Below are 24,870 nucleotides of genomic sequence, written 5' to 3' on the forward strand. Positions count from 1 at the left end.
AAATCCGAAAATCAGTTTCGGACAAGTCCGAAAATATACAGAACCACTTTTGCCTTCGCAGTCATTTTCGGAAAGTCCGAAAATCACTTTCAGACATATCCGAAAATTTCCAGAAGCAAAAATCTGGTTTTGTGTGTTTTCGGAAAGTCCGAAAATGAGTTTCGGAAAACTTCAAAAAAATCCAGAACACACCAAACTGAGGAGAAACACTTTTTAAAAATAGATTTTGAGCACTTTGATCACTCCTCGTATGTCAATGCATCATCCCTCTTAATAGTGCGGCTTTCCTATTAACTCAAGGAAACGAAAACGTACAAAATACCATTTGCTCATTTGCCGCATCACATCACATCAACGTATTCGGCAGGATATGCATTACGCTAACTCATTGAGGACATAACAACCTTCACATTTGCTTAAATAAAAATGTTAGTCCTCTCTAATCGTATTGTAATTAATCACTAAAATCATTAGGGGCCTAGATGCACTTTCAGAGATAAATATGGATACAATACGACTAGTCCTTGTCGTTTTCATATAGAACTCTATTTAACTTTCCTTATCCGGAACTCCTTCTATATACGAGGTTTGTTTCCGTATAAGACATGGTATGTGGTAGGCCCTGGCGAGTTTAGTCAACTACTATTAGGTATGTGGTATCCATAACCATGACAGTAGCCCCCGACTTCAATGCAAATGAACGTGTTCATGTTCTCGACCGAAGACTTTGAAAAACTATTGTCGTGCTCATTTGACCGTTCTCGGTGAGATCAGAGATAACGCTAGATACCCCTTATCAGCCTCCGCAGGCACCATACTGGGTTTGTCTAGGTCCTGATGTTGACCGAGAAGGTATGCAGTATGCGTCTAAGTCTCCCGTCTTGCTGTAATTGAGAATTTGGATTGAAGTCAAGAAATTTCATCTCGGCGGGTACACCATCGCTTCATTCCATATTCCTTGTCAAGCTCCATTAATCGTTCTCGAGTAATCAAGGTGTAAATTCAGCAACAAAGCCTTGAAAATATGACTTGACTATTCTGATGGCTTACTTTCCTGAAATCAATACTCAAAACAGAATATTAAATAGAAATAGCCCCGAAACGAACGCTCAAAGGGTAACATGATATAATATGTATGAAAAATTGAAAATAAATTAAATCTGCGTTTGACAATAAAAGAGTACTCTCGCTAGAGTTGCCCTCAGCAAACGGAGTTCGGTACTCCTGTCACGTCCCAAAACGACCCTAAAATATATCCTTTAAATTATGCCTAGAATAATTAAAATCCGTGTGAAAGCCTCCAAAAATTAAAATGTGCAAAGTAAAAGTCAAATAAGGCTTAGAGGATTTTTGTATATTTCCTAAAAGCCTAAAATGTGTAAATAAATTTTAGTGGAATTTTCAAAGCACAAATAATAATTGTTAAGAAATAAACAAAGTTGAAAAAGTTTTATAAAAAGAAAAACCCTAAAAGCCCCCCTTCCCTCCCTTGGGCCGGCCCGGCCCATCTCTCTCCCCACCCTCTCTCTCTCTCCTCTCCCCCGCGGCCCATCATATCTCGACCACTTGAAGTGGAGGTATGAGAGATCACTACGACCTACTAGTTCGAGAACCAGGAGTAGGAGTCTCTCAACTATTTGAAATTGAAGTGCGAGGACTGCTACGCTACTTGTCGAGGACCAGTCGAAGTCGTAACTCGACCTTTGGAAGTCATGATACGAGGACCGCTACGCTGCTGGTGGAAAACCATTCGTAGTCGTACCTCGACCATTAGAAGTCGTGGTGCGAGGATTGCAACACGTGAGGAAGATGTGTCTTGTAGGTAAAGATGTACACCTCTGATCAGAGTATAACCTATTCGAATAGTCGCGCCCTTGGTTATGGGCAAGCCGAGCAATGTACCCAAGTTAGTGTTTTAATTCTTAAAACCTGCTTAACAACTAAAATGTGGAATGGTTGGCCTGGGTTGGCTTGGGACGAGCTGGGACCCAGGGTCGGGTTGCCAGTTCGGTCTGAATCATCGTAGGCCTTGGGTTAAGGCAGGTTCGTGTGGGTTCACGGCCTTGTTTAATAATATTGTATAGCTCTAGGATCGTATTTACAAAATAGCTTTGAGCAACTAGGTGTCTTTTAATGCTGTTTACTGCAAAACTTAACCCTTATACTATAACCCCCTTGTACTCCCTTGCATTTATTCTGCACTTGTGGGTGTGTCTTGTTGAGTACGGTGGTTGTACTCAGTCTTCCTCAATTTTTCCCAAACCCAGAAGAGGAGTTCCTGGAAGATGAAGGCTTTGGTGTCTAGCTCGGGCCTACCGTCAAGTGCCTGTGGTCGTCGCCCTAGTCTTCCGCTGTTTCCCGTTTGTCTTTGTGTGTGCTGGGCCTTCGCCGCCCATGTAATAAATTAACTATTTACGCTTCCGCTTGATAAACTCTGAAATGTATCAACTTTTGGTGTACCTTGCCTCCTAGGACAAGGAATAATACACGCACGTAAGGAACGTCCGTTGGGTTATTTCCGGTCGTGACAACTCCTCCTAGCCCCCAGCCTTGTCCTCGAAGAAGCACGTTCACGGAGGAGAAGGCTCAACGACCTGTAACTTGCCTAGCTGAAAATGCGATTTACCTAGCCCCCAGCCGTGAAGTTGGAAAAATCAATTTCTGATTACACGGCTTAGTTAATACACCTTTTGAGCACTCTTACATGACCAGGTCTTAAATGGTCGTTCGGCTCTCAGAGTCTGACAAGACCTTATCCACTATGGGCGTCCCTAGCTGAAATTCCCGTAGGTCTCTTGGAGGCTTGTCGGAATGGCGTAAAGGGTCAATAGGTGTTATCGTGGTAATGGATCTCTGGACAAATATTGCACATACAAGCACTTACATAAATTTGACGTAGATGATGAGACGACCACCACACTGGGCAAAGACCAACTGTATAGTTGTGCACAACAAATCGCATAGGTAGTAGCAGAATCGCTACATCGCTGGCAAAAGACCAGTTGTAGTCATATCTCGACCACTTGAAGTGGAGGTATGAGAGATCACTACGACCTACTAGTTCGAGAACCAGGAGTAGGAGTCTCTCAACTGTTTGAAATTGAGGTGCGAGGACTGCTACGCTACTGGTCGAGGACCAGTCGAAGTCGTAACTCGACCTTTGGAAGTCATGATACGAGGACCGCTACGCTGCTGGTGGAAAACCATTCGTAGTCGTACCTCGACCATTAGAAGTCGTGGTGCGAGGATTGCTACGTTGCTGGCTGAAAACCAGTCGTAGTCGTACCTCGACCAGTGGAAGTTGTGGTGCGAGGATCGCTACATTGTCGATTGAAGACCAGTCGTAGTCGTACCTCGACCATTTGTAAGGAATCCAGAGTAATATATGGACGACATTCTCGTGAACTGCGAGAACAGCCTCCTGATGAAGACGAAGACAATGAGGAATTATCGTAGTTGGAGGTTCGGCTCCTATACCTACTACCTCATCCTCGGGCCCTCTAGAAGTCTGGGGATCTCGAGTTTCGTCGTCGTCGTGTGATGTCATGATGTCATTAACCTTGTCTGATGTCGTCCTGATGTCGTTAGTCCTAGACGTTGTCGTCCTGGTGACAACGACAATCTAGTCGGTCTTGGTTGTCGCTATCACGACAATGTTGATTGTCGCGTTAGATGTCAAGAGATTGCTCAACCGACTGGTCAAGGACCAGGGGTAGGCGTATCTCGATCACCTGAAGATAAATTTTTAGGTGGTGAGAAATCTCTACGATCTACTAGCCAAGGACTAGGTGTAGGCGTGTCTCGAACGAATTTTTAGGTGGTGAGAGATCGCTACGATCTACTGGTCGAGGACTAGGTGTAGGCGTATCTCGATCACCTAGAGGGGCGCTAGAGTTGGTGATTACATGTGCATCTCATGTGGCCAGCATGACTCACATACCCAACATATAGCATATCCGGATGTCTATTCGCAATCATGTCGGGTGATCAAGCCGACAACGTTCGCGAGGAATTATCCGTTAACAACATTTTCTCAAATAGTCCAGCCGTAGCCGACGCTATACATGAGATAAGTTGTCAATCTTCGTTGGTAGGTTGGGTGCGACAACTCAGCATTTTTCGATAATGTTCTCGATAATGCGGTGTACTCGACCACATCCTACTCGAGTGCTCAATCGTTCCTGAAAAATATTTTCTAGAAGACAATATGTATAGCAGAGAATATCGAGTATATACTCAAAAGACTGCATGGATCTTCTAGTATTATCAGGATATAATGAGCAGATTAAATATCGGACATTATGTAAACCATAAACAAACATGATTTATACAGAAGAAAATAGAGCGAGCCCCCAGCATTAAACCGTAGTCGGCCTAACACCGGAAACACTTGCACAATAAATATTGTATAGAAAACATGCTCTAGGTAAACATAATAAATTATTTATCTAACAATATTGTATAGATCGGAAAATAGGTACGATAAATTATATATAAAATATTGCGTACCTTTGTAGATACATGCCGAATATATCTACGGAATTAGTAGATCAATTTAATTAATCTACTAATTACCTTAATTAGCCTTGGTAGCCGATCTGAATTGTCTTCTGTGCATGTACATGTCGTCAAATCAATGCACACCTAGGCATGTATTGAGTCCATGCATATGTAGGTGTACATGTCAGGAGCAAATAGTACGTGACGGTCTTGAATAATGATGTATTCGGTCTCCTCGCCACGCCTTGTCGGGATGGACGTTCTCACTATGTGTTAGGGGTGAGGATAATCCGGGTCCCAACAGAATCAAAATTAATTGACGATGTCACTTCCCGGGCAGTCGACTCGAACGGAGGCTTCCTGGTCAAGTCATTGATCTCTGCGGGGGACATACTCCGGTCGGGTTAGATCTCCTATAGCCGAAGTCGTCGAGTATTTTGTTGTCGGAGAATCCATCCCTCGAACCCATCTCGTCGAAACCTTGAAGCACCAAAATCCCCCTACCTGGCACGCCACTGTCAACATTTGATATCGCGACTACGTTATTTAGATGGTATGGGGATCGTTGGTACCAGGGTATATGCCAGATTGAGGTAAAAGAGATGGAGACAGGGATTTTTATACAGGTTTGGGCCCCTTATCTGACAGGTAATAGCCCTATATCCTGTTGGCCGCAGCTGGTGTTGCTCCTTTATTCATCTGAATCACACAAGTACAATAATTGGGATAACTCATCTAGCCGTCGTCGACTAGGCAGCTAGATAACCAACCCGTAGTCGACAACAGGGTAGTCTTCCTCCTCGAATCCATACTCGGCGAGATCAGAGATGGTGCTAGATCCCTCTTGCTGGCCTCCGTAGGAGTCGGATGGGGTATGTCTAGACTTATATCTGATGTTGATATCTGGCGACGTGTGTTGGCTTGTGGCTTTGAGGCGTTGTGGCGTGACCCCTCTCCTCCTGGGGGGGGCTTGTATTTATACCCATATATATGCCCTCTTATCCAAGTAAGACTAGGGAGATAAATATGGATACAATCCGAGTAGTCCTTGCCGTTTCCATATAGAACTCTATTTATCCTTCATTATCCGGAACTCCTTCTATATACAAGGTTTGTTTCCGTATAAGACATGGTATGTGGTGGGCCCTGGCGAGTTTAGTCAACTACTATTAAGTATGTGCTATCCATAACCATGACAACATCCATTGCCGATTCATCTACATCAGAAGATAACAAATGTAAAGGAAGTCCACGAAAGTGAAAAAAATTAAATAATCATATAATAATTTAAAACATCAAAATTAAACTAAAAACCGATGGTACACATTTTTAATGTATTCTTCTGATTTCTAATGATTTTAATGAGTTTTAAATGGACTTAATCGGAGATATGGTTAATTATATATAAATTTTATATGTCTCAAAAAATTGTAAATATAATTTTCCATGTATTATCCTTATTTTAATTATTTTAAAAAATTAAAAGTTCCAAACATATATTTAATGCATTCCACTTATTTCTACCTATTTTAATGATTTTCAAATGGACTTAGTTTTCTATTCAACCGGCACCGACAATGTGTTGCGGTTGGACAACAGCATGGTGCAGGCAAAAGGAGAGAAAGAAGGTGGCGGGGAAAGATGACCGGAGTTAGTGAAGATCGGTGGTGGCAAGATTGAATCGAGGGTAAGAGCGCTAGGGCGTGGAAAGATCGAATGGGGATGAAAGGGGGGTTTTAAAAGAAGAAACCCCGAGTAGACATTTTGGTCTCCACGCCCACGACGCCTCGAAAAACGGGATGGTAGTGGGAAGTTAAGGCGGCGTGTGAACATGGCTTAACTCCCACAGCTGACCCACAGAATGATGAGACGTGCGACATGACAGAGTGTTGTCACGCTCGTTGAACCCTGACAAGTTGGGCCCGAGACCTTGACTTCGGTTTTCCTTCGGAGAGAAGCCCCAGGCCCGGCCTCGTTCATCTCTCTAGCCCTAGGGGCTACTTTCGGTGAAATGGAAACCAAGGTACCCATTTCTCTAACAAAATAGTTACAAGTAAAATAAATGACATGCTTAAATCATTCTTAAAAATAAAAAGCTACCCCTAGGGTGATGGGGCTAGGGGCCCCACCTTGGTGAGTCCTTTGTTTGTCTTCGGGGATAAGAATGTAGCCTAAGGTTTGCCTCAAACCCAGTCCTGTCTCGGGTCCCAGGCTCACCTTAGCTCGTCTAGGTTACACACTGCTCTATGAAGAGGAATGTAACCTAAGGTTTGCCTCGGACCCAGTCTTGTCCTGGGTCCCGAACTCACCTTAGTCTTTGTAAGTCCTATGCTGCTCAATGAGAGGAGCGTAGAGACATACAAGATCTACATCTTAAGAAGTAGACTCAGGTCTGCCTTAGGCCCGGCCTTTTCCTGGGCCCCGAGCTCACCTTAGTCCTTATAGTTTCCAAGTTTATCTGCAAAGAAGAGCGTCTAAACATACAAAATAAGTACATTATCTATTGATCAACGACATCTTCGAGAAGCTCGCCTAAGAATAGATGAATTATCATCACAAAAAGTGCAAGGGTGCAACATCAGGACCGGCTGGGAAGATGGGCGCACTCCATGGACTGTTGTGAAGTGGACCTCTCCACCATAAATGAAACATGTTTATGGGGAGCCCCAGCCAGTCTGGAGCTGAAAGGACGTGGACAAGATACCAGCGCTGAGTCATTAGAACTGGTGGCGTCTTGGATGCGTGTCGAACATGCCTCACACCACCTAATTTGGCCAAACGGGCAGAAGAGGACCGTGGCGCTATTTCAGGCAGCCCAGGTTCCTCCAGGCCCACCACTTGCCGCGTGGTGGGCTAGTTGTCGCAACCCAGCTGTGTCGAACAGAAGCCCGGGTACCCGGGGTAATATAATGCAGGTTTCAAATCTCAGTGGGTTTCTTGAAGATTGTGTTAGAGAACTAGCCGACAACGACAAGACGGCTGATAAGACAAGACAAAGAGTATATTTGTAATAATGTGAGCCCCTCCTTGGACTATAAAAGGGAGGGACAAGCTACGGATGAAGGGTTGGATTCTTTAGATCAGTACATTTCACATTGTTGCCTGGAAAGGCCTCCCTTGTACTTAGCTAATCTTGGGAAGACAACGAAACCAACACAGGAGTAGGGTATTACACCTCCGGGTGGCCTGAACCTGTATAAATTCATGTATCTTTTGCTCAGCGGGGAGCTCGGGCCCCGTAGATCCGATCTTGCCTAGATACCTTCCTATGCCTTGCACCACAAACCCCTGGTCCAATCTTCACACCCGGGGAGGGGTCTCCACTCCCCGCTGTCCGAGGAATCGCTCCCGCGAAGAGCGTTGTAGCTAAACTATGACTGGAAATGTATATCTGAATTTGATGCATGGAAGAAGAAAGCCTTTTGGTTCCTGAAATTTGGTACTCCCTCTATCCTAATTTGATCAGCACGTAAGGTTCTTGAGATCTTCCCAAAATGATCATCCTCTAACAAACACATCTTTATTTATTTGTGCAAAGAGTAAATGAGCATCATTGAATACGCCGCATGCAACCAACCAAGATTAATTTCTATTGGTCAACTACATGCAATATTTAAAACTTGATGTAATCCATGGGATATGAAACAACGTAGTACAACATCTCCAACAGCCTCTCCCATTGACTCTCCAAGTTAAATTTTGGCTATTCTACCCAAAAAACATGCTCCAACAGCCTCTCCAACTCACTGGCCGCCAAACCCTCCTCCTCACTGTCTAAATTTGGCTGGCCAATGGTGGGCCCCACACTGACAGTCTCCTCCATACCCCCCCTCTCTCTCTCGCATCCGTCTCTTTCCCACCCCTCGAGCACAGGCAACCAGGCGAGGAGCACGGGGAGGAGCACTGCTATGGCAGGCGAGGACGGTGCCCGCCCCGCCGCTCGCCGCAGCCTGCCGTAGCGTCATCCTCTGCCCGCCCTGCCGCCGCAGCCGTCGGCCTCCGCTCGCTACAGCCCGCCGCCTCCGCTCACCGCAGCCGTTACCCCGCCTCCGCCCGCCCCGCCACTCGCTGCAACCTATCACCTCGCAGCCTGACGGCGGTGTCGAGGTGGGAGAAGGGAGACAAGGCGGCGTGAAGGGAGTGGTGGCGCTAGCAAGATAGGAAATGAGGCGGCAGTGGGGCCGGCTTCCCCTTTCGCCGTCGCCGTAGTCTTCGTCATCCCTCGCCGTCGCCGTCGACTCGCATGTGCACGGATTTGCCGCCGCCTGCTTATCCCCTTTCGTCGTCGTCGTCTACTTGCTGCACGAGCCCACCTCGCGCACACGGATTTCTCCCACCCCCTTCCCCCTTGCCGCCTCTGTTGCCTTTGCCTCGCGTGCGCACAGTTCCGCCTTCGCCATCGCTGAAGAGGCGCTCGGTGATACCTACGGGAGATAGAGGAAGGAGGGGAGAGCAAGAAGAAGCAGCGACTGACATGTGGGGACCCACTGTGATAGACTTAAAATAGAGTGGGTAGATGGAGAGGCTGTTGGAGCGAGTAAGTAGTTTGACTAGCCAAATCAGATGGAGAGTTGGCTATATGGTGTTTGGAGAGTCCGATTTGGAGAGGCTATTGGAGATGCTCTTATAACTGATGAGAATTAATTACATAATGATAAAGGTTTAGTTGTCCATGATCTTTGTGTTCTTTGCTTATGTGATGTTTAAAATGGGATGGATGGAGTATTTATGGTTAAGACCTACTCACTCTTGCCCAAATTGATCATCATATAATGAAAACCAAATTTTCTCAATTTGATCGTCATATAACTGTATGGACAAGGATTTCATCGGAGTACAATTAAATTAATACAGCATGAGAAAATATGTGTATGCTAAGGGTGTAATTGTGCATTGTGTTTTAAATTGATGCATGCATTGTGGGATAATGTGTGCATATTGTGCATGTCATATTGATTGATGCCGTTTAAATTATTCCTGGGCCTTGGTGCACAAACATTGTAAGACTTAGAGAGAATTAATTTGTTGACTTCCAATTCCAATACTACTCTTTGTTTTTTTTGAATTTGGACATGAAAAATACAAGTCGCTTTTCCTGGATGAAGGTAATTAACTAGTAGTGGATAACTGGATCTTGAGTGATGATTGGCCAAGGCAAAAAACGAATATAGCCTTATATGCTAACTATCTTGCTTCTATAGTTTGGGGGTAGATGGGGTTGGCGAGCTTGGAGGCTTGAGTTCCTCGTACCTTGAATAATGCATTCACAAAAAGATCGAATTAGTACAAGAATGGACAAGCATGTATATACATATATAGTCGTACAGTACGTACCTTGTGTATGGTGAAAGAGGCCTCTGCTGCTGATTCAGTTGATCGCCGGTGATGGGAGTGCCGTTGGCGCTGGAGTCCAACGCCGCCGATGAAGCTGCTGCTGCAGGAGGTGTATCAGGAGAAGCAGAAACAGAAGCCGATGAAGCTGCTGATGGCGGCGTCGGTGACGGCGAGCTGGGTGGCTTCAGCTCCTCATATCTTAGAACAAATCATTACATCCACGGTGCACCGTGCATTCAACAAATTAATTAACCAATTCATTAATAGACAACACCAAAAATGAAATGGCATCAATTAATCAATTAGTCTTAAGTATATATAGTACCTAGTGTACGGTGAAAGAGGCCTCTGCTGCTGCTTCGGTTGATCCACGCTGATGGGGGTGCCGGTGGCGCTGGAGTTCAACGTTGACGATGAACCTGCCGCAGCGGTATCTGTAGAAGTAGGAGCAGGAGCTGCTGCTGATGGTGGGCACGGCGATGGCGAGCTTGGAGGCTTCAGGTCCACAAATCTGTAGCCATGCCAGACCGGCCAAAATCATCAGCACAAAGCTATATATTGCCAACAGGTAATCTGAAGTTATGGCAAAATCAGTACAAAGCTAATGAGTTAGGATTTCGATATTGAAGCGATCGAACGTTTTCTCTGTGAACAGTGGAGAGAGAGTATAATATAATTAATATATCTATCTATCTATTAGCACCCCAATCTACCTATTATTATATACTTAAAAATCCATTAAACTTCCTAAAAACGCTCTCAAGCCGTCACATGGTACTCCTCCAAACACTCTCAAACTGTCATGTGGCAACTAAAGAATCTAACCATTGATTTTCATTTAAATCGGTGGACTCATTAGTATCAACCATTAGATCAATCTTAAAAAATAAATTCCTTAAACCCTGCCTCCTGTAGGTATCCTATCTTACTAAGTTATCCCCCACTAACTTCTTAAGTTTAACATGCAAAGATATCACATCATCATCCACTAATCCACTAATTAACAAGATGCCACATCATCATCCACTAACAATCATCACATTTAAACATCATGTAAACATGCTATATCTTTATAGTTTTTATAATTTAAGAGCTCTTCAAATACAAACATGTTAAATTATCATCCAACATAATTCACATAATGTTTCAAAGTATATCTTTATTATGTTTTATGATATCCTATATACTTATATATAGTTCATCCTTACTTGTTAGTACTTAAATGATTAATCTATGGTACAATTATCTTTCTCCTTTTTTCCTCTAATTAAGTCATATTACATCAATTGTTTTTAGTCTTTAGATGATTAATCTACGGTCCAAACTATCTTCCTACTTTTCTTCTTCTATAAAGTCATTCTACCTTACTTTTTACGTTTGAATCACCATTCTACATACTATTTAAATTTAAATTATCATAAACCACATTAATTTACTTAATCTAATATTATCCAGCTATTTTACACATTATTTTTTTTATTGTTATCATACTAAATTCCCGCAGCAAATGTATGAGTCTGTACGTACCGCCTCCTGACTACCTCCCGTACATGCCCAACTCTCTCCAAGCAAATCATGCATCGTTTTTTATGCTAGCTAGATAGCCACACAGTTGTGAATGATCTATATGCGTACATATGCACACCAAAAATCCATAAATGATCTTACAATTAGAGAAGAAAATTAAGAAACGGTAGGAATTATTAGGGAAAGAAGTGTGAAGAAACTACCAAACTTGTAAATTGTAATCAATGCTTAATTCAGTATTCATTGCAATCATGTGACTGTGTGAGACATTTATAATCACAAGCTACTATGACAAATTTATAGTAAATAATTTAATTTAGCATTTTACTCCCTCTGAAGTTTTGAAAAAGGTTAGGTAACTTTCATATCTTTTACTATCAATAACTCAAATAATATTTAATTTAGAGTTATTAGAACAATATATATATAAATTTATCTTACAGCGAACTATAATAAAAAGAGAAAAAATAATTTATTGTATATATTATATATTTTAGATATCATATCATTGTCCAAAATGTGGACTGGAAGGGGTAGATGTCTTGCTCGGTATATGTGCAAATGGTAGCATCGTGTGAACCAATTAGAGCATAGATTGTCTCTATTGATGAGTTATAGGTTAAACATATCCTTCCATAAAATTTATGGCATAAATGTTTGAGGCGCTTGCATGCATCCGTGCATCATCGACTTGGTGTGAACAGAGATCACATGTGCAATCAAAATCTATAAACTCAATGGATGCTTGGTCCTAGCTAAGGGCCTTTTGTTTAGATTTATAAGCCAATTTATTATGAGCCAAAAAGTTTAAACCTAAACAAACAAGCAATTATTTTGGTTTTTTTAAAGCCATAAGCCAAACTTATACTATTAAATCAAAAGCTTAGTTGGAGAAACTTTTTTTAGCTTATGTAAGACAGATGTATGACTCCACCGTTAAACTTAGATCTTTAAATCCACTAATTATAAATCATATATAAGCTAAAACTTTAACTTAAAACTTGAAACCAATAAGCCTAATCCTATATTTAGAGGCCATAAGAGGGTTGATGGTATGATTGATGATAGAAAATGTTAAGTAATCTAGCTAGGGCACTTAGCCTGTTTTTCCTTTGCTGGACTTCAAGTCAAAAAACGGCTAACATAATTTGTATGCACACTTTTAAACACCTTGATAAGATCCATTTGAATGGTTGTAGTCTAGCTTCACAATTAAATTAATAGTTTTTACATCCATATATTGACTAGGGTTAATTGGATCATACCGCTACAAATATGTTATTTTAGATAAATGTCACTACTATTCACGATATCGGCTACATGCCAGTGAAATTGGGGAAAATTGGAACGGTGCCACTCCATCATGTTTTCCGTCAGACCCCTAGACGTGGGGAGCACATATCACTTCCATCTTCCTCCATCCTCCCTCTTCTTTCTTCCCTATCTCTTCCTCCATGCACCCCCGCAACTACTACGAGGACAACGACGATGATGGCGGTCGCAGCTCCCGAGCCCTCCTGCATGGATGGGGTCGAGGATGGCAGCTCCCAAGCCTCCTGTCGCGGATGGCATCGAGGACCGCGGCGGTGGTTGTGGCGGCTCCCGAGGCCTCCCACCGCAGAGATAGTCGATGATGGTGGTTGCGATAGTGGTGGTCGACGATGGTGGTGGAGAGAGAGGAAGGGGGAAAGAGAAGAAAGGGGAGTGAGGTGAAGATGGAACTGACAGCTAGCTAGGTCCAATGTGCAGTTAGGGCTAACGGAAATTTTTGACGGAAAACATGATGGAGTGGCACTATTCCAATTTCCCCATGTTTCAGTGCCATGAGCCGATATTGTGAATAGTAATGGTATTTATCTAAAATGGCATATTTTTAGTGGCATGATCCAATTATATGTTCTTACATGTAAAATAATATGTGCTTACAATTATGTCATTAGTTTAAATATCTACCTCATTTACATCATTTACACGTGATCCAAACAACCTTAGAAATTTCTAAAAATCTTCGTATATATTATGAAATCAAATATACAACTTTACAAATATTCAAAACTAAATTAATCCACATATGTGCAATTCAAAACTAAATTAATCCACATATGTGCAAACAAACGAAACAAACCGAACAAATCCATCTATAAATGGCGGCACTCTTCATACATATACTCTCTCATAGCATTAGTTAATTGTGTTTAATAAGATGAATAGTCTAAAAAATCAATGGTGTTATATATTAAAAAACAGAGAAAATACTATATATACAAAAAAAAAGAAATAGTATTTAAAGTTTAGAAACTCTATTATTCCACTACAATAAATTCTCATAAATTCAGGACTGTACGATTTCAAGTATTTCTACTTTACAATTTATATGTTAGAAGGGTAATTAGAAGAAAATCATAACCACTATGAAAACAATCCCAAATAAATTATTGACAGAAACAGGTTTAGAGTAGAATCAAAGAATATTTCAAGAAAAAAAATCATCCGCATGCAAACATTCATAATAATAGTTCAAACAAAATTATATTAAAAGTCAGACAATGTTTCACCCTAAATATGTTTTGTAAAAAACATTTTTTTCAACTATTAATTGCAACTAGGAAGATAGCCCGTGCATTCGTGCGGACATGTATATTATTGATTGTGTTTGAAAAATTTATATAGGCGGAATATCAACCCATTGTAAGATGCCATATTTCAAAAGTATTATTTCTCTATGAATTTTCTTCATTGGTATTGCTTAGATAATTTTTCCAAACTATTTGTTAGCATTTAAAATATATAACATTTGATAAACGTGTCTAACAAACTAAGTGTAAATGCACTTAAAACTAAGGTGTTTTATCTTGTTTAATTAAATTCATAGGGGCTTTTTTTAAACCCTAAAGAACTATTATTGTTAATAATGTGTATTATTTGTAAGCTAGTCCTACTTAGTTGGTTCAGATTGACCCAAGTTGTTACATACATGCATATAAATTAACAAAGAGATGTCGTATACCTCCTTCCTTGTGATATTTGCGGTATATACTTTCTCTTTTTCAAAGAAAATACCTTGTTAACATGAATCCAAAAAATTAAATTTAATAGTAAGAAATATAACTTTTCAACAAACTATATACAACAACCTTAGCGTGGCTTATATATGCAATAGTATATCGAGAAACTAAGCATTTACAAATTGTTATAAAAATGGGACATGCAATAGTTGGTCCAATTTTAGTAAAAATTAAGCACAAATGCTTTTACGAACTTATTAAATTTTCTCCAAATAGTTCAATTTAGTCCTTATTGACATTTTTTGTTTCCTATTTTTTTTATACCAGTTCAAAATTTAGGCGTTATGGATCTTCATATCGTTGGTTTAATTGTGAATACAACAATAGTTAGATTAGAAATCAGATGAGTATCTTAAAAATTATGCATATTTTAATATTTTTTATTATTGCAAACTATAAAAGGACAGGGAGGAGACATGTAGTATTGTATTGTGTCCATGTGTGGGGGAGGCTGAAGCGGAGGGGTGGTTTTTTTCTCTAAATGATATTATGTGAAAACCGATGATCCAAATTTTTTCTCACAATTTCTAATATCTTTTTTCTAATTTTTAAGACATAACACAAGACAGATGATTTTTTCTTTACAATATCTATGATTTTATTTTTGTTTAAGACGGAACACGTGACATTTTAAGTGCGCTACAGAGCATGTACTTGTGATAATGTTATGTTCTTTTTGCTATTTGGTTACCATGCAAAAGGATAGGTGTCTATGTTCAAATGACGTGTTTTTATTTTATGCAGAAATAAGTGGTAATGTGGATCTTAAATTATTTACTTAACTATAAATAAAACAATAATTCACAAAATAAAAATAGGATATCACTTAAGAATTATAATCATTTTTCTTTCTAAATATTGATAGCTTTTATTAATTAGTTAAAAATTAGAACACGGAGGAATTGAATGAGAGAGGAGAGGAAGAGAGAGCCGAAGGGGAGAATGTACGCATGCAGATAATTATATTTTTTTCATGGGTAATAGTATCTTAGTTGCTATTACTTTATTAAATAAAAATAGAATAAAAGTTTACTCATCTATTCTTATGGTATATTCATATTCATAGTAGATATTCAAAATATGAACACTACAAATCTAATAATATTATTTTGACTTATTATAATGTTAGAATTTGGGAGTAATTTTTCATTATTACTCAGAGTTAGGTTAATTCAAATTTTATTACTATAGGTCTAATTTAATCATTATAAAGTTATGTAGGATGATAAAATCTAAATCACTATCTTTTTATAATTTTAAATTGTTTGAATGGCACACAGAATTCAGAAAATACACCCCCCGAAAGTGACATAATTCTTTTCAAAGTTAAATTACACTGGATATGAGTCTTTGAACCTAAAATAATCTAAAGACATAAGTGGATCAAATATTATATGTATGATTTAGATGATATAAAATATCAGTTGTATGGTTTAGATGTTATAGTTGCTTATTTCCAGCCATAACTTATGATTTCTAACTAATATACTTTGGGAACATTACTCATAGTTATCATTTTACTTTAATGATTATAGATCTAATTTGACTATTATGAAGTTGTTTACGATAATGGAATCTATATTGTTATTATTATTATATTTTATTTTTTTAATAATTGCTTGATGGCACTCAAAAATCAAAAAGTATAACCCAAAATGACATTCAAAGTTGAATTATAGTGAAGTTTGGTCTTCAAGTCTAAATTTATTCATAAATAATTTAAAGATGTAAGTAGATAAAAATTAGTTTTATGATTTATATGTTATAGTTGCTCAATTATTTAACACAAAATTTTTGGTCTATCTATGTATCGCTCGACAGATTTTTCTACTAAAATCATACAAATGCAACTAAGGTAGAAATATAATGTAATTATAGTGTAACTGATATGTAATTATAACGTAACTTTTACGTAAATGGTGTGTAACTTTATATATATATATATATATATATATATATATATATATATATATATATATATATATATATATATATATATATATATATGTATGTAAGTAGTATGCTAGTCTCACAAAAGAACAGCAGAAGCCACTCGCATAGTCATATAGCAGCTAGTAAATAGAGAATATGCATCTTCTATCTCTCAAACGATAGCCAACCAATCACGGGTAGTGAACGAATAAATATGTGCATACAACACAGGGAAAAGGAAAGAGGACACGCAAAGAAACTGTGCGGCTAATAACGAAGCACGGAAATCATCAATGAATCGGACGGTAAAAAATACCGAGTGATTTTTAGTCAAAAAAAAACTGTAAATAAATATTTAGCAAAATCGCAAAATTTTTGGTTTTCTAACTAATACTCCCTACATTTCAACTTATAAGATGTTTTGACTTTAGTCAAAGTCAAACTGCTTTAAATTTAATCAAGTTTATAGAAAAGAATAGTAATATTTTCGAACCAAGATAAATTTATTATAAAATATATTTAATTATTAATTTAAGAAAACTAATTTGGTAATGTAAATATTACTATATTTGTCTATAAACTTTGTCAAATTTAAAGCAGTTTAATTTTAACCAAAGTCAAAACATCTTATAACCTGAAACGGAGAGAGGAAGGCATAAAAATAAGAGAAGGATTAGATAAAAAAGGGACGTGACTATGACAAAATCATCGCTAGTTAGGCATAATATCCAGCGACCTCACTTTAGTTGCTACTACTAGACTCAATAGTGCATGCTTTTCTTTTTCTTCTTATAGAATTTTCTCTCAAATTACTTATCTAAGCCATAATTCGATTATACCGTTGTGTTATTGTAATTAAATCTTTACAATAAGATTTTACATGATTATATTCTGAAAAAAAATATCTATATTGTAAATTAATTTTAATATATATGTAGGTTACGTTTATCATATATATAAATTACTTTTAGATTTAACCTCTTTAATAACTTATATATTTTAAATCACATATTGTTTTCAAGATCTATTTGCATCATTGTACTCTATATAAAACATGTGAGAAAACAAGATGCACGTTGAATATATTCAAACAATTTATTAATTTAAAAGATATTCATTGAAATTGTAGAAATAACTTAGCTATCTAACAGGAGTAACTCTCTGTAGTAGGAGTAATTACATTTGTGACTGAGTTGAAATGAAACAGTAAGTAGAGTAAATTCACAAGTAAAGTGTAGAGAATATTTTTAAGTAAATGCATTTATGAAAGTAAATTTAATAAAGTCTAAAAATAAATTTAATAAATTCTAAAAGTAATTTACATCAATCATAAAAATAACTTAGCACAAAATGGAAATAAGTTGTTACAACATTAGAAGTAAATTTGCTGTAGAGAGAAAAATATGGTCTATGTAAAAATTAAATTTAAAGTCCATAAATTATTGAATTAACTTAAAACAATAATAAAAATAATCAATTTAGAGTATTATGAATGTATAAGAAGTAATTTAGTCAAATCTAAAAGTAATTTATATATATGATAAAAGTAACTTACGTATATAATAAAATTAATTTACAAACATAAATATTTTTTCATCGTAATGTAATCGTGTAAGATCTTTGATGTAAAGATTTAATTGCAACGAATACGATGGTATAATCTAATTGTTGATCGGATAAGTAATTTGTGAGAAAACTTTATAAGAAGAGAGAAAAAAGACATGCATGTCTAATAGCAAAAAAGCCATGCATGTATAGTAGTACTTCCCTCACACATGTGTCACTGGTTAAGCCTAACTTCTCAGTTTATATTTTGTGATAAAAAAGAGGAGGAACCAAGGATTTGAGGGAACATGGGGAGACGTACGTACAGGAATGTAGGTACCTACATGCCAGGTGGACCCGGGTTAGGAGATGTTTTTTTTCTCAAAGATAAATCTAATGGTTGTAATAATAGGTCCACCAGATTTAATAAAAATCAATGGTTAGATGTTTTTTTCAGAATTTTAAAGAATTTTTTAATTTTTAAAGTGCCACGTGGCGATTTAGGAGCGTTTGTAGAAATTTAATGGACTTATATAATAGAAGATAGATAATAGATAATAGATAATAGATAGATAGATAGATAGATAGATATTTTGTTTCAGTCCTGATTATGAGCATGCTCTTGGCAACCATCTCTAAAAGGGAAAAAGTTTCTACACTAGTTTTTTTATAGAAAAAATAGGATTAATTTAGGGAGTAGAATGTACTGTATATGTAGGTGCACGTTATACTTACGCCGTGTAGGGTGAGAGTGGTCGTTGGCTTTGCTGGATCGGTTTTGGAGGGGTCTCTCCCTGCTGAACTACCTCAGGTTCGGGCGGAGGTTGCTGCACATATGGGTATACATATGCCATCAATTTAACACATTATTTCATATGTATATAATAAAAATATTATAAGTCGGTTTAATTTTTTTAAGTTAAACTTACTTGAGTTAACTAAATTTTTTTTTTAAAAAATAGCAACATCAACTTAGGATTATTATTTTCATCAACTCCAAACTTTAACTTGCTTTTTTTTTGTTAGCACGTTTTTTAAACTGTTTAATGGTGTTTTTTTGCAAAAAAAATTATATATAAAAGTTGTTTAAAAAAATTAAATAAATCTATTTTTCAAGTTTATAATTATTTACTTACTTAATGATATACTAATAATCTTTCTCGTTTTGCGTGCATTGAAAAATCTCTCTCAAATCTAAGCGAAAAAATGCAGCCTTAGTTTCGTCGAAACTAACATTAAATTATATTCCGATAATATATGATTTTTTATCGAAAATGTTGCTATATTTTTCTAATAAAGTTGATTGAGCTTAAAATAAAAAATATTGACTGTGAAAAATATCAAATTATAATATGAAATGGAGAAATTAAATGCTAATAATAGGCATGGGTATACCCGCTTTGAAGGTATGTTGGCGAGCTGATCCTCCGTGGGCTGCAATGGCGCGGTGGTCTCTGCGATCGCTTCGACCACCTTGCAGTAGGCCGTTCTTCTGTTGCTGGCGATGCACGCGATGAGCTCCGCCACCTGAAGGTTGGAAACGAGTCCACCGACGTAGGTGTCCTCAACTGCCACCACCAGGTTGTGCGTCTCCTTGAAAGCGTCCGTTGGCCTCTCCATGCCACCAGGTCGGACGATCTGATGAGAAATTATATAGTAATTAATTAGATCTATGCTATTAAAATTTTACTGGTTTTGAAATATACCATTAATATTTACGTATTTATAACGATGCCACTAAGATACGTATTTTGTATTTATTGGACGAAATTACCCTCATCTTCTACCCCCTCTTCTCGTTGCTTCTTGCTCCGCCACTGCTGCTGCGGCCACTCGCCGCCGCGCCGCTGCTCGCTGCTGCTGTCATCACCGCCGCTCCTTGCTGCTGCCGCCGCTTGCCGCCGGGCCGCTCCGCCAAGTCCATCCTCCAGCTCGAACACGACTACCCCTGGGACGACGACCCCAAGTCCATCCGCCGCCGCGTCTTTCAGCAGTGTGTGAGGTGGGGAATTGGGAGCAGTTGAACGCCGGGGATGGTGACACTGTCATGGTGCGTGGCTGGTTTCAAGAGGCCGGCAAGATTGACGGTGAAGAGGCCGCTTGTCGTCGCGCCGCTGCCTGCTGCTGCCGTCGCCGCCACCGCTCGCCGCCGCCCGCCGCACCGCCGCTCCTGCCACCGCCACTTGCCGCCGGGCGGTCCACCGCTGCCGTCGAACAGGAAGAAGAAGGGAAAAGAAGTGGAGGAAGGAAGAAGGGCAATTTTGTTTAATCTTTTTTTAAATGTATCTAAGTGGTAAATAGTGGCATATATCAAATATGTATAAAATTATAATGGTATGGTTCAAAATACTTGAATACTAATAGTATATTTTAAAACCAACATATTTTTAATAGCATGGATCTAATTAACCCATTAATTAATTGCATATATATAGTGTATATATACCTGACAATACACCTAAACTCATTGGTAGAGGCTGAAGATGCAAACCATTTTTATTATCTTAAAGAAAGCGTACCGTGTAAGGAAGGCCGCTGCCGATGAGCGCTTCTTCAGCTCGCCTTTTCCAGCACAGAACCCCCCAAAACAAGCTGTAACCATGCGTGCATATGCATCATAAATTTCATTTCGTTTTTGTACGTCCTAAAGGGCTGGGCTGTCTACATATATATGCATACATATCGATCTCTTTTTTTCTTCCTCAAACTAAAACAGGGCCAATAATTATATCGAACAAGGAAATTAATTAATTACACATCGATCTAGCTTACTTGAGAAGAAAAGCAGGGAAGCCAATCCTGTTTGTGCCCAGGGATGTAACCAGGATGAAGTGCTCAACCTTTGCAGCAGTTGCTGGCGCACGTACGTCAATGATGTACGTAGTTAATGAGTTTCAATTATTAATTGTTTCTGCTTATAGAGTAATATTAATGATGAACAAATTAAAGCTAATTAAGCTAGCTAGAGTATATTATATATACATACCAGCCTGCACGAGGTTGTTGGTGGCCATGTAGTCGATACGGTAGGGGCCCGTTACATCCAGGATGTCCTTCTCGCTGGCGCCGATGGAGCACACCACAATCGCCGCGTTGCCAATGGCCGACACGATGTCTGACTGCGCCTGCTTCTCCAGGTCGCATTCTACGATCTCGAGCCTTTCTGCGGCTGGTCTAGAGATTATTGATCCAGTTCAGACACAAACAGTTAACCGGAAACTCGAATTAATTTATCTATGCCGACGACTCACGCGAAGTTGCATCGTCATCGACTTTCAGTTGCTCAACACTCTGAAATTGAAATGTCGATCGTATGTATGGTCAAGATGTATAAATGAAAAGTACTGTACTCCTACATTTACATAGGTGTAGCTGGTAGCAAGATTCATGGATTATTGTTACCTGCACAAGGGACGATGCTCTCTGTGCACTTCTAACGCCGGCGCGGACACGGAAGCCAAGCTTGATGAACTCCCTGCAAGCGCATACAAGCGTACGTGTCTCTGCTGTAATTAACATACTGGAGTATATTTTTCCAGGGACAGATCGATCGAGGGATGACTGGCTAGCCGGCCTGGAGGACGAACGGATCGAGGAGGAGGAGGTGTACCTTACAGCTCGGGATCCCACCTTTCCGGTGGCTCCCGCGATGAAGACGAGGTCATTCTCTTTCGTCGACTTGGGCTCCGGCGTGGCTGCGGCTGCGGCTGCGGCGTAAACACGAGCAGAAGGGGCATGCCGGAGGGAGGAGATGGAGCGAGCAGAGCAGCCGCCTCCTCTGCGCAGGTGCCGCGTTGATCGGTAGGGACATGCTGCCATGCAACATCCAGCGTAACTCGGCGGCGACAGTGAGATGGTGGCCTTCGCTGCTTGCTCCATGATTAGTAAGCCCTCAGCCCGCGACCTAGCTAGCTGCTAATGGTTCGTTCATGGATTCATCACTCTCCCTTTCCAACACAGCTCCAGCCTGCGGCTACGTTGGGTTAGCTGCCGATCATGATGTGCTATCCGACGTGGCGTAGTCGTGTCCACGCTCCGAGATAACGTAGGGCCCGCTCCTCATCTGCTGCTACTTCTCACAGACCACCTGCGCTGCAGCTCATGCTTGTGCATCTTTACATAAGAGCAGGTACACTAGAAACTATAAACCAGCTATAAACATATTTTAAAAAAATAAAGAAAGAGATAGAGTAGCAACAGGCTACAGATTTATAGCCAGCTGTAGTACGAACTCCAAAACATAATATGCGTATGATAGGTAGGACTAGGTATTAATAATACAGTAAGCAACTATATCTATCTACCTTCTATTATATACTAAAAGTCCATTAAACTTCTTACAAACGCTCTAACGCTGCCATGTGGCACTCCTATAAACGTTCTTAAGCCGTCACATGGCACTATCTAATCTCACCGTTGATTTTCACTTAAATTGGTGGACCCGTCCTAACCGTACCGTTGATTTTCGCTTAATTTGTGGACCCATTATTTTACACCATTAGATTAAATTTATTATTAAAAAATAATAACTTCCTCCGACCGTATATATGATACAAACATGACTGCTGTCCCCTACGTAGGTACGTACGTATGATTGGAAACAAAAATTTGAGTACGTACATTACTGTTTAAAACGAAGCTTTCCTTCTGCTGCCCGGAGGAAAAAAATTAACGGTCCATTTTATTTTTTATAATATAAAAATAAAATATATTACTTCACAAATATAAATATGTAGTAAAATTAAGATATATAATAAAAAAATATAAAATATCCAATCAACATTCTTTAAACCATCTTTTAATTTTGTAAAAGAAAATATACTCCCACCATCCCACAATATAAGGCGCGCACGTATTTTAAGACTAACACTTTGTATAATATAAAATAAATTTTATTTGTTAAAAATATATCATTAGATTGAAATTTAAATTTACTTTCATATGGTTATAATTTTGTTACTATTAACCTTATAGTATATGAAAAATTATAAGCTAAAACTTAGTTTTGATGACCATGCCAACTTTCACCATGATTTATATTATGGGATAGAGAGAGTATCTAATTTATGATCCTGTTGTATTTTTTAAATCTATTATATAAAAAAAATCCATTATACTTTCTACAAATGTTCTACTAAATAGAGAAATCGAAAAAATTTTCACCATTAGATCTATCAACCCATCCATAAATCCAATCCCACCCCTAACCCACCACCTCCTTGGCATCCTCTCCCCATCATCACCTACTTAACATACGTGCGTCCGTCCCTCCCTCTGTCTCCTATCTCCTATCATCGATTACTCTTTCCATCTTTTAGTTTCTACCCAGCAAAATTTAAGATTAAATAAAATCAAACATTATATAACTAACATATTATATTATAAGTTTAAGATTAAATAAAATCAAACATTAAATAACTAACAGCTTATAATCTATCTATCTATTATAAACTAAAAGTTTATTAAACCTTCTACAAACGCCACCAATCCGTCACGCGGTATTCCATAAACGCACCTACATCACTACATGACACACCAATGAATTAGAGAAAATCATAGATATTCTAAGAAAAATGTATTTATTTTTAGTTAAATTGACCGACCCAATATTTTAGACCATTAGATTATCATACTTTAAAAAATAAAAAAGTAATATATCCTTCCTAATCCCCAGCCGCGTAAGAGATAAAATATGTATGTTCGTAAAGTTCATATGGAAAACATACGATAGAAAATACGTATGCACTACAAACACTCCTAAATCGTCACTCGACACTTTAATAAATAAATTAGAGATATAAAGAAATTCCAAGAAAAAAAGAAAACATCCGACCTTAAATTTTTAATTAATACAGTGAACCTATTATTTTTCACCATTAGATCCATCTTTAAACAAAATCCAACAACCCATCCATAAATCCCATCCCACCCCTACCCCACCACCTCCTAGGCACCCTCTCTCCATCATCACCTATCATCACCTACGTAACATTGGTACGTCAGTCCCTCCATCTATCTCCTATCATTTGTTATATATACTTTCCATCTTTTAATTTTCTACCAGGCAAAGTTTAATATTAATTAAAATCAAACATTAGATAACTAACATATTATAATCCATGTATCTATTATATACTAAAAGTTTATTAAACTTTCTACAAACGCTACGTATCCATCACGTGGTACTCTGCAAACATTCCTACATCATAACATGACACTCTAATTAATTAGAGAAAATTATAGATATTTATTTTTACTTACGTTGATGGACCCAATATTTTAGACCATTAGATTATCATGCTTAAAAAAACTAAAAAAGTGATCTCTACTCCCTAATCTCCATCCACGTATGCAGAAAAAAAATGCATGCTTTCGTAAAGTTCACGGGGAAAATGTATGATAGAAAATAAGTATGTACGTAAAGTACACCACGTACGTACAGTTCACGGGGGAAAAACGTTATAGCCCAAAACCCAAAACAAACTTACCTAAAACCCAAAACAAACTTACCTACGTATAGTATGATAGGAAAAAATATACAGTACAAACAACATACGTAGTGGAAACCTGAAAATCATCATTGGATCAAAAATGAACGCATGAGATTTGTCCACATCACTACATATTTTCGCAAGTATGATTGCAAAAGAAATATGGAATTAGGATATTCCATGTAAGAGAAAGATAAAAATATATTACTTCCTTCTTTTTTAATAATGTTTGAACATTCATTTTATTAAAAATATTAAACAAAATGTATAAATATCTTATCATTATTGTATTCATGTTAGGTTGCGTATAACCTCTTACCCACTGTACATAAAATATTTATGGATGGACAGCCTCTCAAACTACATCAATCATATTAGGCTATATAGAATTTAATGGAGCTTCATGTCCCACCCAATTCATCCTCTAATAAATCATGATAATATATTTGCATTTAGAAAAAAACCTTACTTTTACT

The 24,870-nt window shown here is 38.3% G+C and overlaps 1 protein-coding gene across 1 annotated transcript; it reads right to left on the reverse strand.

The window, feature by feature from the left end:
- Positions 1-9,436: 9,436 nt before the first annotated feature.
- Positions 9,437-21,876, reverse strand: LOC127753171 (protein TIC 62, chloroplastic). The gene is made up of 11 exons (XM_052278638.1): positions 21,514-21,876; positions 21,306-21,378; positions 21,155-21,194; positions 20,890-21,072; positions 20,676-20,757; positions 20,423-20,495; positions 19,299-19,541; positions 18,639-18,730; positions 10,160-10,345; positions 9,835-10,032; positions 9,437-9,750 (listed from the first exon to the last, which is right to left on the reverse strand). Exons 1-11 carry the CDS (start codon positions 21,780-21,782, stop codon positions 9,696-9,698), a joined length of 1,494 nt encoding a protein of 497 aa, XP_052134598.1. The 5' UTR covers positions 21,783-21,876; the 3' UTR covers positions 9,437-9,695.
- Between the last annotated feature and the right edge of the window lie 2,994 nt (positions 21,877-24,870).

This window comes from Oryza glaberrima, chromosome 10, assembly GCF_000147395.1.
Source record: "Oryza glaberrima chromosome 10, OglaRS2, whole genome shotgun sequence".
Taxonomy (NCBI): domain Eukaryota; kingdom Viridiplantae; phylum Streptophyta; class Magnoliopsida; order Poales; family Poaceae; genus Oryza; species Oryza glaberrima.

What these genes read in the sequence shown, in the direction of transcription:
- LOC127753171 (XM_052278638.1), bottom strand. Translation starts at nt 21,782, where the DNA reads ATGGAGCAAGCAGCGAAGGCCACCATCTCACTGTCGCCGCCGAGTTAC. An exon ending in CGATGACGATGCAACTTCGC is followed by an intron (nt 21,073 to 21,154) that starts GTGAGTCGTCGG and finishes TCTCTAGACCAG; the next exon opens with CCGCAGAAAGGCTCGAGATC. An exon ending in CCTCTTTCACCATACACAAG is followed by an intron (nt 9,751 to 9,834) that starts GTACGTACTGTA and finishes GCATTATTCAAG; the next exon opens with GTACGAGGAACTCAAGCCTC.